Raw genomic sequence first — 18112 nt, forward strand, 5'->3', positions numbered from 1 at the left:
TATATATATTTATATATATATATATATATATATATATATATATAAAGATATATAAAAATATTACGATTAAAGATAGATTTATTTGAATCTTAAAATTTGAATAATGTCACATAATTAAGATAAAAAGATTATTATTTATCATTGACAATCGAATGTGACAAGTAATATACTTAAGTCAGGAGTGTACATCAAATCAAACTGTATCAAATTTTAAAAATATATAGCTCATATCAAAATTAGTAAGACTGAAGTTTTTGGATTTCATTTTTTTTTTTTGGATAAAGTCTTCATATAAATAGCGGAGGGTATGACAAAAATTATAACGATTATGGATTATCCTGAAATTAAAAAAAATATACAACAATTTATTTTTGGTGCAAGGAATTAAATAAAATTGCAGAGGTTTGCGTGCATAAACGACTCTCCAGGCTAACAAAAAAGACTGTTGCGTTGTCCCCCTAATTTAAGGGCCTCGTTTTTTTTCCATAAAACAATAATAATTTATAAGCATTTTGTTTTTAAAAAAATTTAGTAATATTTGTAGGAAATATAATTATTTTCATATAAAAGGAAGAATTATTAAAAGTCCTACAACTATAGAATATTATTTCTAAAATAAATTAAATGAATCAACTTATAATATATAAATAATTTGTATAACATAAAGATATATATGAGTGATTTCGTGACAACCAGAATGACAAACAGGGTCATTTTCCCTTATTTTTCTTATATTCTGAGCCGGCAATGTTTACGTGGAAGAAGACGAGCCAAGTAGCAAAATAGGGACATGTAAACTCTGAGAGAAAAGTCTTTATAAAGATGAAAATCTGAAAATTCAAATTTTGCGATCTCTGTAACTTCGATTCTCATCATGTTTATTGTCAAGGTAGACACCTTTTTTTCATTTCACTTTTTCTCTCTCTTACATTTTGGTTTGATTTATTTTTACTGTTCCAAATGCAGACATTGAGAGCTTCGGTATTTGGGCTTTATGGATATATGCATTTCACTAAATCTGCTTTTTCGTAAGTATCTTATTTTATGTGGAATATATAATTTATTTTTTTATTTGAAGTCCCGATCTTATCCTAATTAAAGTAAAGTCAGAATTTTAATTTTATGGGTTACTGATTTTAGAACAATTGTAGAGTGTATAACAATAGTACTGAACATAGTACATTAGTTATGCTGAAATTAGTTATTTTGAAATTATTTCTTATTCACGGTTTGATTTGGTATATTAAGCATAATTCAGTCTTTAACTGTGCTTATTCATGTATTAATAATCATTGTATTGTTAATATCGTAGTTTGCTTAGGCATTAGTTAATAGTTATACGACCTAGTGAGTAGTGAATAGGGTGTATAACTAATAGATCTATGAAAATCCTACCAGACAGAGGATTAGATAATAGCGTGACTAATACATGTATTATTTAATGATATTCTTGATACTATTTGAACAAAAGTTGTTGAGTTCGGAGGCTTCTTACTCTTCCTTTGCTTACAAAGCTACATGTTGATAGAAGAGTAATCATCATTTAGATTTTGCTTTTGAGTTGCAGCATGAGCAGATTTGACTGTCTAAGAATTTCTGATTATACAGTAGGATGATGACTAATTTGTTACTGGTTACTGTGTCATTGGATATTGACTTTTGGCTAGGCAAATCAAGCTGATTATTCCTGTATTTTTTGGCATTTGGTGAAGTGAAAATTTAAGTGGGAAATTTTCATTTGGCTAATGGTTTTACTTGGGCAACTTGTTCTTGGATAACTTAAAAAGGAAGTATGTCAAAAAGGCTTTTTTAATCTTTTGAGCCTTGGAATTTAATTTTGTATTTGAGGGTTGAGTCAAGTTTAAGGAATGGATGGATCTCAGATTAGCAAACAATCTTGATTTGTTTTTGTGATCAAGTTACATTTTCCCCCCTTCTATTGAAAGTATTTGAAAAGTGGTACAGGAATTTAGTTACGTCATGAGGGTAGTATAAAAAAAAGGGAAGCCCCGTGCATGAAGCATCCCGCATTCACTCAGAGGGGTTGTGATGTAGGCAGTCTACCTTGTCAAAAGGTCAATGGATGATTCCACTGCTCAAACCCGTGACATATAGGTCATTCCAAGACAATTTTACTGTTGCTCCAAGTCTCCCGTTCAATTTCAAGGATACGATAAGTTAATCTTTGGCAATAATTGAATTTAGGGAACATGCAAAGAATTTCAAGCCTGAAGATATGCAAGTTCAAATGGAAGGAAAGAATTGCATTGTCACAGGTGCAAATTCCGGCATAGGTTTCGCAACTGCTGAGGGTCTCGCTTCACGGTGCTTATCTTACCTTAAGTTCTTCTTTCTCAGAGAGTTGGCATTGAGAGATCAATTCAAGAACTATACTTTGTTCCAGGTATCACTAACAGCTATGTCTTTTGAATGTTTCAAGTGGGGCGACCGTCTACATGGTATGCCGTAATAAAGAGAGGGGAGAGGCTGCTCTTACCAAAATTCACTCAAACACGGGGAATAAAAATGTCTACTTGGAGGTAGTTCTCACTTCTATTATCTGAATTGATGTGGGAGGATGTTTTAAAGTTCAGTTTATTGGTTACTTATGTTTCAAAATTGGCAGGTCTGTGATATTTCATCAGTCAATGATGTCAAATCCTTTACTTCCAGGTTTTGTTCAAAAGATGTGCCTGTCCATGTCCTGGTAGTATACTTTTTCTCATTTGTGAACTTTTTCATTGGACACCGTCTAGTGGTCTTCTAAGATGATTTTGATTCTTCTTGACCAGTTTATTGTTTATATTTATATATGAAAAGGTTAATAATGCTGGCCTGCTTGAAGCTAATCGTGTCATCACACCGGAAGGGTAGGCAGACTTATGTTTAATGCTTTCATAAAAACTCTCATTGGACGGCTATTCAAAGGTTAATGATTACTCTTATTTTCTTAAAAAAACAGATATGAGCTGAGTTTTGCTACAAATGTTCTTGGAACTTACACCTTGACTGAGTTGATGTTACCACTCCTAGAGAAGGCTGCACCTGATGCTCGTGTTATCACAGTTTCCTCGGGTGGAATGTACTCATCTCCATTGACTACTGATTTACAGGTAAAAATTTTTTTTCTCAATTTCTCAATACCTTGATCTTGCTAGAAAACTTATTATGTGATAAACCATATTGCAGTTTAGTGGTGACACGTTTGATGGGGTGGTACAGTATGCTCGGAACAAGAGAATTCAGGTAAAATAATAATGGTCTTGGAAAAACGTACTTGTAAGAAAATTGTTGTTGGAAAGTAATATTGAATATTCTAGAATTACCAAGTGCACGCATTTGATGTTATTCATGTGACTTTTAGGACATCAATGTGATTGGTGCATAGCCTGTATGCTTACTAAGTGCATGCTTTTAAGTTATCATTGTGGTTAAGTTCATAATGTTTGTGTCAATGCATTTAGTAAGCACGAGTCTAGAAGACTCTATTGGCACCTATAAAACCCTCCCTTGTAATGTTGTTATGTTAGAGTGAAGTGTTTTTAATGATAGACGTGAGCTTAATAACTATCTCTCTCTTCTATCCTCTTTGTCTACCTTATGATACTATGACGAACCTACCTTATATTTGAAAGTTTCCTCCATTAAGCTATTTGCTATGGTCTGTGTAAACATTATTCCAAAATGCTGCTTGTCATTTTCTGTTTTTATTGAGTTATAGATCCAACAGAAGCAAGTGATATTCCTCCCCTATTTTTAACATAAAGGTTTGCTCCTTGATATATAAATATCATTCTTGGCGTAAAAAACCTATAAGTACTGGTTCATCACAATTGGCATAATATTATTGCATCTCTTAAGAGAATATTTTGCTTTAAAATATTTGAAGTTTCATCAGAGAAGTCTATTGAAGTTCCATGAACAATCTCCCTCCAGAATCTCCTATTTATAAAGAAATGTGTTGTTATTCAGTCCCTTCTTCTTTTTAAAAAAAAGCTAACAACTTTCTCTAGAATGTCAGATTCAAAGGTTAGAAGGTTTTCTTCATTCTTTTTCCAGATACTTCTAAGTGATTTCAGTATCTTTTTTATGTTTAAATTCTGTGCTTGAGGTATGGTCTGAGTACTTTTTTTTCTGACTGATGCACCGCTCTTCACACAATCCGGTGTTTTCTTGGCCTTTGATACTGAAGTTATGAATCTCTCTGCATTTCATGCAAACTCTCTTTGGATTGACAACATGACTTAACAGACTCATATATGCATGCCAGTTTACTAGCACTAATAAGTCTCTTTGGAATGTGTGTGTGTGTGTGGCAGCATGACTTTTCTTCATGAAGTGATATCCTGATTTCATTTACCTAGCTTATGAATATGCTGAGAACAAGGCTCCTACTGATATCTTAATGATCATTTAAGAGATGTGTATTTTCATCTTTGATAGCTATGGTCTTTTGTTTCCCTCATTCCTAGACAACTTTTTTTCAGTCTCATCCTACAGCAAATTGAAATTTTGATTTGTTGATCCCAGTTAAAATCCTTCACCGCGAGTTAATTTTTTAAAGAGAACCATCGATAAAGTAGGGACTAGGGAGTAATCCTTTTTAACTTTCTACTGTGAAACAGCTTTAGAGTTCCCCCTTTCATTATGTTTAAGAACTCAGTAAAAAAATTTGCTAGGTCTTTGACAAAACATTTGCCCTTCCTTTACATTTTGTATGTGGTTTTCTTCGTATCTGGTGTAGTATCGATAAGCAGGATGTACAGACATGTAATGATCCTCCGATCAACAAATGTACATCAGGAAAGTTTCGTTCATGTATCTTGCTTGTTTGCTCCCCATCTTAACTACAACTCTCTCTACTCTCTAGAACGAAACCATATCATGTTCGTCAAAGCTGCCTTCAACTCAATGGATTGTATGTCTTTCATTTCAGACTGCACTGACAGAAAAATGGGCTGAAAAGTACAAGGATAAAGGTGTTGGTTTCTACTCCATGCATCCAGGGTGGGCCGAGACGCCTGGAGTAGCCAAGAGTTTGCCAGATTTTTCTAAAAAGTAAGTTAATCATCTTGATACATGATCCTTGGTTTAATAATAGTCATGATATCTGGAATTTATGTTTTATAGATTTGAAGGAAAACTTAGAAACAGTGAGGAAGGTGCAGATACAGTTATCTGGTTGTCATTACAACCAAAAGAGAAGTTGGTTCCTGGAGCATTTTATTTTGACAGAGCTGAAGCACCAAAACATCTGCCATTAACAGGCACCAAGAACTCTCATTCTGCTATAGACTCCATAATTGAGAAACTTAGGTCTTTTGCTGGCTTATAAGGAGGATATAGGAAAAATTATTCGGATGGATACCTTTTACTCATAAATAATTACTGATTTTAGCTATACTTTTTATTTATTACTTACTATTTATAGCAATACATAACAATACTATGATAAATCTGCAACATGTATTAAAAGTGAATTATATATGTAATATATATGTATTATAACTGCTTTGAAATATACTATGCTTGTTTGGTAAGAAATCGACACTTTGTACTAAAAATGTGTGATAAATGTATTATCCATCGATAAAACTTGTATTAGATGTGTTTTATAAATTGTTCTCTGTAATATGTATTAAAAGTGATAAGTGAAAAAAAAATTATTGTTATAAATGGTAAATATCTTCTTAATATAATATTACCTTCATCCACTTTTAATTGTCATAGTTTCCTTTTTAGAGTCAAACTATAAAAACCTTTGACTAACATTTTATGATGTATTTTTTCATCATATTGATATGCAAAAAACTGTAATTTATAGTTTTTGTTTGAAATACTGAATTATCGTAAGCTAATTTAATTTTAAAAATTAGTCAATTTGACTTTTGATAAGCAATTCTTGTAATTAAAGCAAAAATCAAAAAGTGCATTGCACCAGCCGGGAATCGAACCCGGGTCTGTACAGTGGCAGGGTACTATTCTACCACTAGACCACTGGTGCACTTGTTGCTTTTGTAACCAGTAATGCTATTTACTCGATATATTAATTTTTGTTAAGTTTTTATATAAAGAAATAGTTTCAAATATATAAAATAAAGTAATTAGTTTACAACAAATATAACCATGTTTTTATTTATATAAAAATGGTCAAAACTCATAAAAAGTATATATTGACTATACATTATGATACACTAAAAAGATTGAGTATAGTTTACCTATACAATGACTATACATTATAATACATTCAAAAAATTGAATATAGCTTAATTATACATGAAGTATACACTGATTCCTCAATCCTAATCAACTCAAAATCTTCTTTAAATAATCTCAATTTTTAAAGGACAAATTACTTAACTACACTCCTTTACTTATCTTAATATCAATTTATCCCTACTTATTTCAAAAATTTCAAAAATCCCTTATTACCTATGTATCTCGCATGTATTCCGTGCACAACGCTATGTATCCCGCTAGTATCCCGTGCACAACGCTATGTATCCCGCTATGTGAAATGTATCAAACGCTATGTATCCCGTGCACAACGCTATGTATCCCGCTATGTGAAATGTATCAAACGCTATGTATCCCGTGCACAACGCTATGTATCCCGCTATGTGAAATGTATCAAACGCTATGTATCCCGTGCACAACGCTATGTATCCCGCTATGTGAAATGTATCAAACGCTATGTATCCCGTGCACAACGCTATGTATCCCGCTATGTGAAATGTATCAAACGCTATGTATCCCGTGCACAACGATGTGTATCCCGCTATGTGGAATGTATCAAACCTAATGTATCCCGTGCACAACGCTATGTATCCTGCAAACATCATTTTTAAGGGATTTTTGGTAAATAAAAAACTAGAAGGGATAGGATGTTATTTAGTACTTATAATATGTGGTTCCTATAATTTATACTTTTTTAAATATGAAATCCTCTCAATATTTCTGTCTTATTCTAAATACTATCGCGTCTCCTTGAACAAATATATCTTACAGAAGATATTATGGAGGCCCAATTCCAAGCAGAACTCAAGGGAAATGAAGTCCTTCATTAAAACAGAGTTATAGCAGAGTCTCTTTCATAAACAGGCACCAGATTAGGGGGAACTCTTCTAAATATGTGGAAAGTCATTCATGCTTGAGATGATGTAGCTAATTCAATATACAATTATCTAATTTTTTCCTATTATACATAAAAGTGCTAGGGTATAGGCCTATTTGGCGTCTTTCCAAAAGTAAACGGTTAGATTGACTTTGAATAAACTACTAATTGAGTCGTTTGATGTTTAATTCTCGAAATAATGCACATTTGTGGTATGCAGAATTTTAAAGAAAAAGGGTAAATCATGCTTTTACCACATTTTATATTGTAAAATAGTTCTCTTCTTTATTACATAGAAATATAAAATAAATTCAATGTAATTTCTATGCTTATGTGAGTGTTGTGCTAATTTCACATAGATCATGAGTTTAGTGTACGCTTTTCTCTTCTTTATTACACAGAAATATAAAATAAATTCAATGTAATTTCTATGCTTATGTGAGTGTTGTGCTAATTTCACATAGATCATGAGTTTAGTGTACGCTTTTCTCTTCTTTATTACACAGAAATATAAAATAAATTCAATGTAATTTCTATGCTTATGTGAGTGTTGTGCTAATTTCACATAGATCATGAGTTTAGTGTACGCTTTTCTCTATTATTTTTTTCAAACAAATATATATAACACATATATCATTATTTAAATACCGTCTCACTTATACTGTATAATATATATTGACATATTCTCGAAGCACTTGATTTAGATCGTGTGAGTACATTAAATAATTACTTATGAGATCTTATACATTCACATTTAAAAATGAGTTTGGTTAAAAGGAAAAAAACCCCTTCTTAAGCTAAAATTGGACTTAAATATTGGGAAAATTAGGCGGGTAAACAAATATATACTAGTTAATTAGTTAATATAGCTACAGTTTAATTAAATTACCATTCACCACTAACTTACAATCATAATTACGTAGTCCACGTCTAGAATTTGTATAATTCGGCTCCTAATTGTATAAATCCAAAAGTTGTATAATTTGATTTCTAATTGTATATATCCAGAATTTTCCTAATTGTATATATCCAGAATTTTCCTAATTGTATAGATCCAGAATTTGTATATTCTTACCCTAGCTTGTATATAATTATCATGTTGATACATTTTATTTGTATAAATTCTGAAAAATTTCGAAATGTATAAATACAAAATTTTGTATATACTTATTCTTTTTGTATATTGGCAAGCCAAACAGAAATACTCATAGCAAACAAAATAATAGCTATGGAGTATAATTAGGCAAATAAATAAGTATTTCTAAAAATGAACTGATAATGTAATTTTCTTGTCCACTGTCAATGGAGAGAAGTTAATCTCTTAAACTTAATAAATCTCTTTAATTAACTAACAAACTATAGCTATATTAATTAATTAAACAGTATATATTTGCTTATCTGCATAATGTTTTCCATTATAATCTAGTACGTCCATATTTAAAATGGACTACCATCGATAAAATCATGAGTCTAATCACTTTTGAGCTAAGTTTGAAAGAAAGACACCTCTCAACTTTTTTTTTACTTACAATAACCAATGGATAAATTGTAGCTCCTATAAAATTAAGGAGAAACCAAGCAAATACCCTATAAAAGTAAAATAATTATAAACATATACCAATTTATATTCATACTCCACTAATATATATATATATATATATATATATATATATATATATATAGTGATTAAGTGTCAGTTAAGTGAAATTATCAGTCTTAAATGATATCAATAGAATATATGATACTGATTTAGTATCAGTTAAGCGAAAACTATAACCTTAATGAATGGGGGTATGAGCTGTAATTTTTTTTTTGAGAAAATAGGTATTTTTTTATTTACTTTGGATTGGGTATGAACATGTAATTATTTTGAGTTTTATGACCAATTTATTTAGTTTTTTTTACATATATTAATAGCTAACGTGGTGTTAATATCATGTTTTGCTATGTATATTAGTTATACGTCTGAACAAGATGTATAACTAATACTACATGTATTAAATTTGACTACCAAACCATCCGGCCAAACAAGGAACAAAGGCACTTTTGAAAGACTACCTTTGTTGCAAATATCGTTTTAAAACTTTACTGTACAGTTGTTATATAAATTGTCAAATTCACCCAATGAACTGAATCAAATCCATATCTATATGTTCCTCAGAAAATGAAAACCAATCAAAGGAGATTGAGTACAATAAGAGAAAATCAGAAAAAGAATTAATCACTATATATAGTCAGTCTCTCTGCTTATTCTTTATTCTGAAATACAAACCTATATACATTCATTGGAAAGGAAAGCCTACCTATACAGTCTGAGCTTTTTCAATCAAATCTAAAGTAATATTCTCAGTCACTTTAAAGTACACATCATTTGTCTTTAAACAAGATTTTAACTTCTTCATAAACTTCATCATCACCACAACCATTTTCACCTCTCAAACAAACCATCAAAACCATTTCTTTTTCTATCAAAGAAAGTACATATGGCAAACCAAAATGCCAATGGCTGCATTGCTGATTCAGTTGAAATTCTTGATCCAAAACCTCTTGCAGTAGTAGCTTGTGGTGCTATTAATCCTCCTATTGTTGCATCTTTCAATGATAGAATCCGTCCACTTCTCGACTGTATAGACAAGCTCCGCCATCTTAACATAATGCAAGAAGGTATCCAGCTCCCAACGATTGTAGTAGTCGGGGATCAATCTTCTGGAAAGTCCAGTGTTCTTGAATCCCTTGCTGGGATCAGTCTTCCTAGAGGACAAGGCATTTGCACCAGGGTCCCTCTTGTTATGAGGCTGCAGAATGATCCAAACATCACTGCAACAAATCTTCAGTTGGAGTACAATAACAAGTCACTCCCTGTTGATGAAATTGGCATTGCAGATGCTATAATTCTTGCTACTGATGAGATTGCTGGACATGGTAAAGGTATATCTAACTACCCTTTAACATTAGTAGTTAAAAAAAACGGTGTCCCTGATTTGACCATGGTGGATTTACCTGGTATTACTAGAGTTGCTGTACAAGGACAACCTGAAGACATTTATGAACAAGTTTATGATATTATTATGAAATATATAGTCCCTGAAGAAAGCATAATCTTGAATGTTTTATCAGCTACTGTTGATTTCCCTACTTGTGAGTCTATTAGAATGTCTCAGAAAGTGGACAAAACAGGAGAAAGGACTCTGGCTGTTGTGACAAAAGCTGATAAAGCCCCTGAAGGGCTGCTTGAAAAGGTTACTGCTGATGAAGTGAATATAGGGCTTGGCTATGTTTGTGTGAGGAATAGAATTGGGAATGAGTCTTACGAAGAAGCTAGGAGTGATGACTGATGAGCAAAGGCTTTTTTCAACTCATCCACTTCTTTCGAAGATTGATAAATCGATGGTTAGTGTTCCTATTTTGGCACAAAAGCTGGTGCGTATTCAAGCAAGCATCATTTCAAAATGCTTGCCTGAAATTGTGAGGAAGATCAATGATAAACTTGCTCTCAATCTTGCTGAGCTTAACAGGCTTCCTCAGCATCTGACTTCTGTGGCTGAAGCTCTGACGGCATTTATGCGCATTCTGAGTTCATCAAAGGATTCATTGAAGAAAATTCTTTTAAGTGGGGAGTTTGATGAGTATCCTGATGAAAAAGAAATGCACTCTGCAGCTAGGCTGGTTGAAATGCTTGATCAATATTCTAATGAGCTGCATTCCAAGAATTTGGAGAAAGTGGAGGGATTCTTGATGGAAGAGGTCATGGTTTTACAAGAAACGAAAGGGATTGGATTGCCAAATTTCCTTCCTCGAGCGGTTTTCTTCAATGTTTTGCAGAGAAAAGTGAAGGAAATTGCTAGCTCTCCAGAGGATTTTGTGGGGAAACTGTGGAATTACTTAGAGCGAGTTGTTATCATAGTTTTAATGTATCATTGTGAGAACTATCCACAGCTTCAGTCTTCTACTAGAAGAGCAGCCCAAAACTTGATTGCCAAGAAAAAGAATGAATCAGTTGATTGGGTAAGGGAAATCATCGGGATGGAAAAGCTGACTGATTACACTTGTAATCCTGACTATTTAACTACTTATAGTAAGTTCATGGCTCAACAACACATGTTCATGGAGATTATGAATGATCATGGGAAGTGCTCGGTGATAAACCTTGAAGGGGTAGGAGAAATCGATGTTGGTCATTTGAGGAAGCATCTTGATGTGGTGCAGCAGGCTTTTGATTTGAAGATGAGAATGATGGCCTATTGGAAAATTGTGCTAATGAGGCTGGTGGATTCTATGGCCTTGCACATAATGTTCAGCATTCGTAACATGATTAACAAGGAGATGGAAAACGAGATCATTCAGGATCTGATGACACCTCATGGTGGTGGAATTGAAAGAATGCTTATTGAGTCGCCTTTGGTTGCTGAGAAACGCAATAGGCTCAAAAAGAGTGTCAAGCTGCTCAAGGAGTCCAAAGAGGTGGTGGCCAATATCATGGACAGGATTTCACTTCATGATGATCATGAAAGGGGCTAGATCAATATGAGCAGGGCACTTTGTTTCCATTAAGCAAATGTTCCTAATATCTAGTTTATCTCTAAATATCCGACTATAGAAGTGGATTAGTACTATGTTTTGGTTTTACAAAATTGTCTGTAGGCTCCTAATACTAAGTAGTTTAGTTGTGGAATGCCTACAGTAGGAATTGAAGTGTCTGTGCCCTGCTTGTATGTAGTTCTTGTCTTTCTAGCTATAAGCTAAATGCAAATCAAGTTTATTTGTCTTATTGCCCCAAGTGAACGAGCTTAATGTCGTGCTGCTTTTCATAGTTTTCTGATGAGTTCTTACTATATTCACATCCGCCAGCTATGTTATAGATATGAAATTATCGTATTTTGATATAGAAGATCGAGTCTAATTTGTGGATTGTGGCTTCAAAAGATTTGAAGAGGGTAGAGCTAAGGAATTTTAGATAATAATTATACATGAAGATTAGTGCAACAGGACTTGGCCTTAAGTACATGCATATGCATATATCAGAAACAGAAATGTCACATGTAGCTTGGACTTTTCAAAAATGTCAATGAGTGTGTCGGATTCTCCAAAAACTTTCTCGTGAGTGTGCTGAGAACAAGGCTCTAATTGATATCTTAATGATCATGTAAGAGATGTGTATTTTTCTCTTTGATAGCTATTTCCGTTTGTCCCACACCGTTTGTGAAGGTTCTTTAATCCTAATTTTAATAGTATTGTCTGCTAGCATATTGCATCATGACTGCAAGACGACGTGAATGGGTCAAGGTCCACTCTTTGGGTGTTCCAGGACCCAGGAAAGTCCCCGGGCCATTTCTGCAGAGATGCAGGTTCGGTAACGAATTAGCTTCACGGGCTTAAGGAGTTTAAAGCCCGTATGGGCTTGGGCTGAGACGAGGTGTGGAGCCTATGACACCTGCTCGGGAGCGATATTGGCCAGTTTGACAGTTATTCACGTGGCCCAGTTGGGCTAACTGAACGGGGCTTATGCTCTTGCAGTCTTCTCTTTCTTTTGAGATAAGTGGCCGCGAACTCCACTTAGTCGGGCACCAAGGTAGACATCAAACACCGAGTTGAATTTGTTGCATTTTTTTAGTTATGCATCAACTTATCTAACCACAAAACCTTGATTTTATTGTACTAATAATTTGTAATTAAGTAATAACTGATTCAAAGTTAGTTTAAGAAAATATTTCACGACAAGGCCAACAACATCCAAGAAAAATACTCGAGCAGCCTTCAATTATAATGTTGCCTTCTTTTACCTTAGCTATATGAATTGTTGAAGAAAACGCGCAAGACGTATGAAACCAAGTGCAGCATCACAAAAATGCTCTACTTTTCTAAAATAAACTATTAATGATCAACAAGGCTAAAATACTTTGCAGTTGGATCAAAATATGAATCAATGATGAAAATTGGATCAATTTTGCTTCAACAATGATATATATGATATTAATCCAGTAAGTCATTAACCGATGTTTTCAATCTCATTGGCTATCCATGTCATCAACAATCCTATCAAAATGTTTGAAATTGCATCTATTTGCTCTTTTTGTGTTCCTTAGCATAATCGTTAACTAAGGCTTCAACATCTTTCCAGAATAGACCCTCCACAAGAACTCCATCTTTGGCAAACCTGCAAAAACATATCTATCTCATCAGAAGCAAGTCATTCAGTTTATGAAATCCCACATGTACTATATATTTTTCCTCTTTCAAAAGGATGAGAGGGAGAAAGAGACCATTTTGTGACGCTCTTGGTAAATTCAACTTTTGGCCTCGCAGAAATGGACTTGGGATCAGCACTTTCTACCGTAAGTGTGTACATATCGGAGAATCTAGGCAGCTTTGATGAGACGACTAAGCCAGTGCTGTTGAAAGATCCCTGTCATACACAAACCAAAGCTAATTAAGTCTTCTGTGAATCTAGAGCAACTAAACTGATGACTTTACAACCGGAAAGAAAAAAAATAAAAGACAAAAACAAGAACGGAAGGGCATCCACCAGATCTAAGGTCTGAACATGATATGCCACCAGATGCAATAGTTGCAAGACACGAGAGATGCAATATAAGAGATAAGACCAAGAAAAGAAACAAAAGATGCACACCAAATGACCAGTCATTTAACCCAAAAGAATACAAATGAAAGTTTCTCTTAAACACATCAATGATATAGTCCTTCATCTGAAGTAGTTACTACTGTAAGTCTTTTTATCCCATTTTTTCCTTCTGGTAAGTTACACTAGCCATAAGACGGTACTCCCTTCATCACACTTCTAATTAGTGCTTGAAGAAAGGGATAAAATAATCAAGTAACTATCCAACCCGTCCAAGTAAAAATGAGTAGGATAATGATTTATTTAAATGGGTCAAATATTGATCATGTCCATATAACCGCTGAAAATGGGTATTTGATGGGTTGGGTTTAGATTCACCCATTTTCATGTGTGTTACTTGGCATTCCCGTCACTAGTTGTTGAGTCTAAAACAACACCACAATAAACCACCTTCTTACAAGAAAACATATTTTTATAGTGAATATATTGGAGACTTGTTCATACACCATCACAAGGTAAACAAACTCCTATTTGTAACACTTGTTCAGACACCATCACAAGGCAAACAGACTCCTATTTATAGGTGCAAGAATTCTTCCATAGAATAAATAAATAAAGGGAAAAGGCTCAAATATGCCATCGAACTTTCAGAAAAGGCTCATTTATGCCATCCGTTAAAAGTTTGGCTCATCTATGCCATTACCGTTTAAGAAAAGGCTCATTCATGCCATTATTTTTTAACGGTGGTTTTACAAAACCATTTTTTACACGTGGCCAATTATAATTCGGCCACGTCATTATTTTTTTCAGAATTTTGAATTTTTATTATTAAAAAAATAATGACGTGGCCGAATTATAATTGGCCACGTGTAAAAAATGGTTTTGCAAAACCACCGTTAAAAAATAATGGCATGAATGAGCCTTTTCTTAAACGGTAATGGCATAGATGAGCCAAACTTTTAACGGATGGCATAAATGAGCCTTTTCTGAAAGTTCGATGGCATATTTGAGCCTTTTCCCATAAATAAATATGCAATGATGTAATAAAGTTGTGATAGGATGAAATCTGAGTTGTTGGATAGACATTTGCTCTTTAGAGGGGTAATAGGTGGGCTGATCATGGAATAGTAATTTTATAGAAGTTGTGGCCACACTACCATCTTATGCAATCAAAATTAACATTTTCAACATTAAAATGCATATTCTCCACCACACTCACTAATTTTAATATTAAAAATAAGTTCACCCATTGAAGGAGATTTTATGCATAATGAAGGTGTACGTTGTATTGAACAACAACTTAGTAAAACAACAAAGTTTACCCCCAGAGACAATAGTGGTCTCACACTACTAATTGCATATGGGAAATAAAGTATCACTGCTTCCACATAATAATCAACATGTTGACTAAGCATTATCAGTTAGCACATTACAACCTCGTGTTACCCAATTCCAAGAATGCTTAACTCTAAACCCTTAGAGGAACTTTATTGGCTAACACAAATATCAAGAGTGCTCCCATAACTCCAACAACCCACTCATTCTTTTTATAACCAACACCCACTCATACTAGCTCCAAGTTTTCATTAAGAGTTCATCTACTCAATCTCCACAAATCTTGTGATTACACCAAAGAGGGGGGTAAAATAATAAGTATAATAGAGTATTTCAAAACAAGTCATCATATGATTTGTTTTCCCAATTGAATTTGGTTATAAAATCCCCACTGGGTTTCCTCATATATGAATGTATACGCTTTAGCCCACCCCTTGATGTGCTTCAAACTCTTTCTCTTGCTAAGCCCTTAGGCCGTTTTTAACAATAATATTAAGCAAATTCAAGCTCACTACAGTCGTCACTAATCCAGAAGTAACACTCTAGACTTAACCCCCTCCAAAATACAACAACACAACATTGTATTTAGTTCTTGAGTCCAAAAGCTCCACCACAAATAAACTCCTCTCTTTTGTACTTAATACACTAGAAGACTATCCACCAACCCATGATCACATGTTCCCACAACTTTATCATCCACTACATTCTTCTTTATTGTATGGAAAAATTCCTACACCTCTAAATATAAGTCTTTTTGTAGTATGCATCAAAATGTGGTGCAGTTAGAAAACTAGGGGTTGAGAGTTAATAGTTATCACTGATTCCACACCACTTTGATTCGGATCTTTAAACCTTATTATAGTCAGGTTTTTCTATTAAATTTTCTTTGTAGATAAATCACTGTTCTAGTTCTATTCAAAATGTCACTTTCAGCAAATACCTATCCAATATCTTGATGAAGTTGGTTACTCTTAAGTTGATAATAAATTTTCATGATAATAACTTATCCATTAGAGTTTAAAATATTAGCTAGCATGTTGAATTTCACAAACATAATGATGCAGAAAAAGACATGTTGACGGATAACTTACCTCCGGAGGATAGGTGAACAAAATCGCATTCTTTTCCTTTGTGTGGATAATCAGCTGTAATATCACGTTAAACAAGATATACGTGCCATAGTCAAGGATATGACAAAGTTGGAGAAAATGTTTCACATTCTAAAAATACTAGGTCTCTCAAGCGCCATAAAACATACATCAATTAAACTCCCAGTACATACAAACATTGCAGAGGCATACCTTTTCAACCATCATACATCAAATACAACTAAACCTATAGACTTGCGGCCTTCAAAATTTATCACTTGCAATTTTCTCAACCATAGACTCTTATGAGATCAAGTATTCACATCCAAAACTCAACCCTCTAATCATTACTATGAAATTGTGACTACTCATAAGAATGCTAAAGGACTTGTTCATCTGGACTCATAAGAATGCAGAGGCACACCTTTTCAACCATCATACATCAAATACAACTAAACCTGTAAACTTGCAGCCTTCAAAATTTATCACTTGCAATTTTCTCAACCATAGACTCTTATGGGATCAAGTATTCACATCCAAAATTCAACCCTCTAATCATGACTATGAAATTGTGACTACTCATAAGAATGCTAAAGGACTTGTTCATCTGGATTCGAAACTCAGTTTAGTTTTATAATAAAAAGGTAATTACTGAACAAACCAAACAGTATTTACAATGAAAATAGAACAGATGCAGGCCCTGAAAAACACAATAGCTGTCAAACCAGATAATGAAATTTTTTATTTTTTTTCATTTCAAATTTCCAACTCTTCCTCAGTGATAATCTTTACTGATAAAAAATACACAGTTATGCCTCAATTCCGAATCAAACATGGCAGATTATATAAACCCCTATATCCTACATCCAGATCCGTTTCATTCTAATACGCAGTTATCATCCCAACAAAAACACATAATTAACAGGTGAACAGAAATCAAAAATGAAATTTCAAAAGGATATAACACAATGCATCCAATGAGAAAATCGCGATTAGCAGGAAACTCCTTCTTGTAGAACTGAGCAACAAGAGCAATTGCGATGATGATTGAACCAATCAACAACCTGATGTTACTCAATCTCACATCTTCTGGGTATCCTTTGCTAGTAACAATCTATAAACCATATAATCAAACAAAACAACAAATCAACACAAAAAGATAAGTCAAATTCAATTCAAATCTAAGGTAAAAACTGAGGTACCTCAGTGACAGACTCATCCAGAAGGCTCTTGATAGAGTGATGATCCAAAAGATTGGCCTTCTTAGGGTTTTTCTTGACCGGTGTTTGAGTGGTGGAATCCATTTTCTCCGATTTCGCTTCTGAGATTTTCACTAGGGTTTGTCTGAAAATTGGTACAAAAAGAGCTATTGTTAGTCAGAGGGGAGTGAGAAATGACGATAGATGAAATTACAAAAAGGTACTTCTTCTATCTTATCAATATTATATTATTATTTTTATTTTTATTTTCTTATTTCAATAATATAAATCATTTCTTTCTTCTTCTTTTTTTCCAAATAATCACCCTATATAATATAAAATTTTATTATTTTCAAATTCTTTATTTAATATAAAATTATATTTTATTTTAAATTTGTAAATAACATAGATTGCAAGCAAATATTATATATACATATTAATGGACAATTCAAATATCACTACAACAATACTCAACTTTCAAGATTATTACGTTGTTCCCATAAATGTTTTATTAATTTGTTGTAGAGTTTAAAGTGAACATTTTTATTCATTCTTGTATTTAAATTATTATTAATTCGGAATGAAAGTAGTATACATTAAATAATATTTTTTTAAATTTTATATTATATTAAAAAAGAATTACGAATATTAGCGGTTTAATTAATGGTCTTATATAATTTATAATATGTTAATTACAAATATTATATAATAGAAATAATAATAAAATAATCAAAAAGTGAAATAAAGAGTATGAATAGTAGTTCTCCAAATTTGGAAAAACTACTATTCAACTCTCTAT

The 18112-nt window shown here is 33.1% G+C and overlaps 2 protein-coding genes and 1 pseudogene across 2 annotated transcripts; 2 read left to right on the plus strand and 1 right to left on the minus strand.

Moving 5' to 3' along the window:
* Window positions 1-720: 720 nt before the first annotated feature.
* Window positions 721-5521, plus strand: LOC102580664 (dehydrogenase/reductase SDR family member 12). Its single transcript, XM_006358968.2, has 10 exons — window positions 721-889; window positions 967-1028; window positions 2206-2325; window positions 2441-2540; window positions 2627-2707; window positions 2821-2870; window positions 2963-3113; window positions 3190-3246; window positions 4937-5058; window positions 5131-5521. Exons 1-10 carry the CDS (start codon window positions 875-877, stop codon window positions 5333-5335), a joined length of 963 nt encoding a protein of 320 aa, XP_006359030.1. The 5' UTR covers window positions 721-874; the 3' UTR covers window positions 5336-5521.
* Window positions 5522-9597: 4076 nt separating this feature from the next.
* Window positions 9598-11891, plus strand: LOC102590926 (dynamin-related protein 4C-like; annotated as a pseudogene).
* Window positions 11892-13027: 1136 nt separating this feature from the next.
* On the minus strand, window positions 13028-17516 carry LOC102581003 (probable signal peptidase complex subunit 2). Its single transcript, XM_006358969.2, has 5 exons — window positions 17317-17516; window positions 17077-17228; window positions 16118-16199; window positions 13375-13517; window positions 13028-13268 (listed from the first exon to the last, which is right to left on the minus strand). The coding sequence occupies exons 1-5, from the start codon at window positions 17416-17418 to the stop codon at window positions 13172-13174; spliced, it is 576 nt and encodes a 191-aa protein (XP_006359031.1). The 5' UTR covers window positions 17419-17516; the 3' UTR covers window positions 13028-13171.
* Between the last annotated feature and the right edge of the window lie 596 nt (window positions 17517-18112).

This window comes from Solanum tuberosum, unplaced genomic scaffold (genome assembly GCF_000226075.1).
Source record: "Solanum tuberosum cultivar DM 1-3 516 R44 unplaced genomic scaffold, SolTub_3.0 scf00285, whole genome shotgun sequence".
In the NCBI taxonomy this organism is placed as follows: domain Eukaryota; kingdom Viridiplantae; phylum Streptophyta; class Magnoliopsida; order Solanales; family Solanaceae; genus Solanum; species Solanum tuberosum.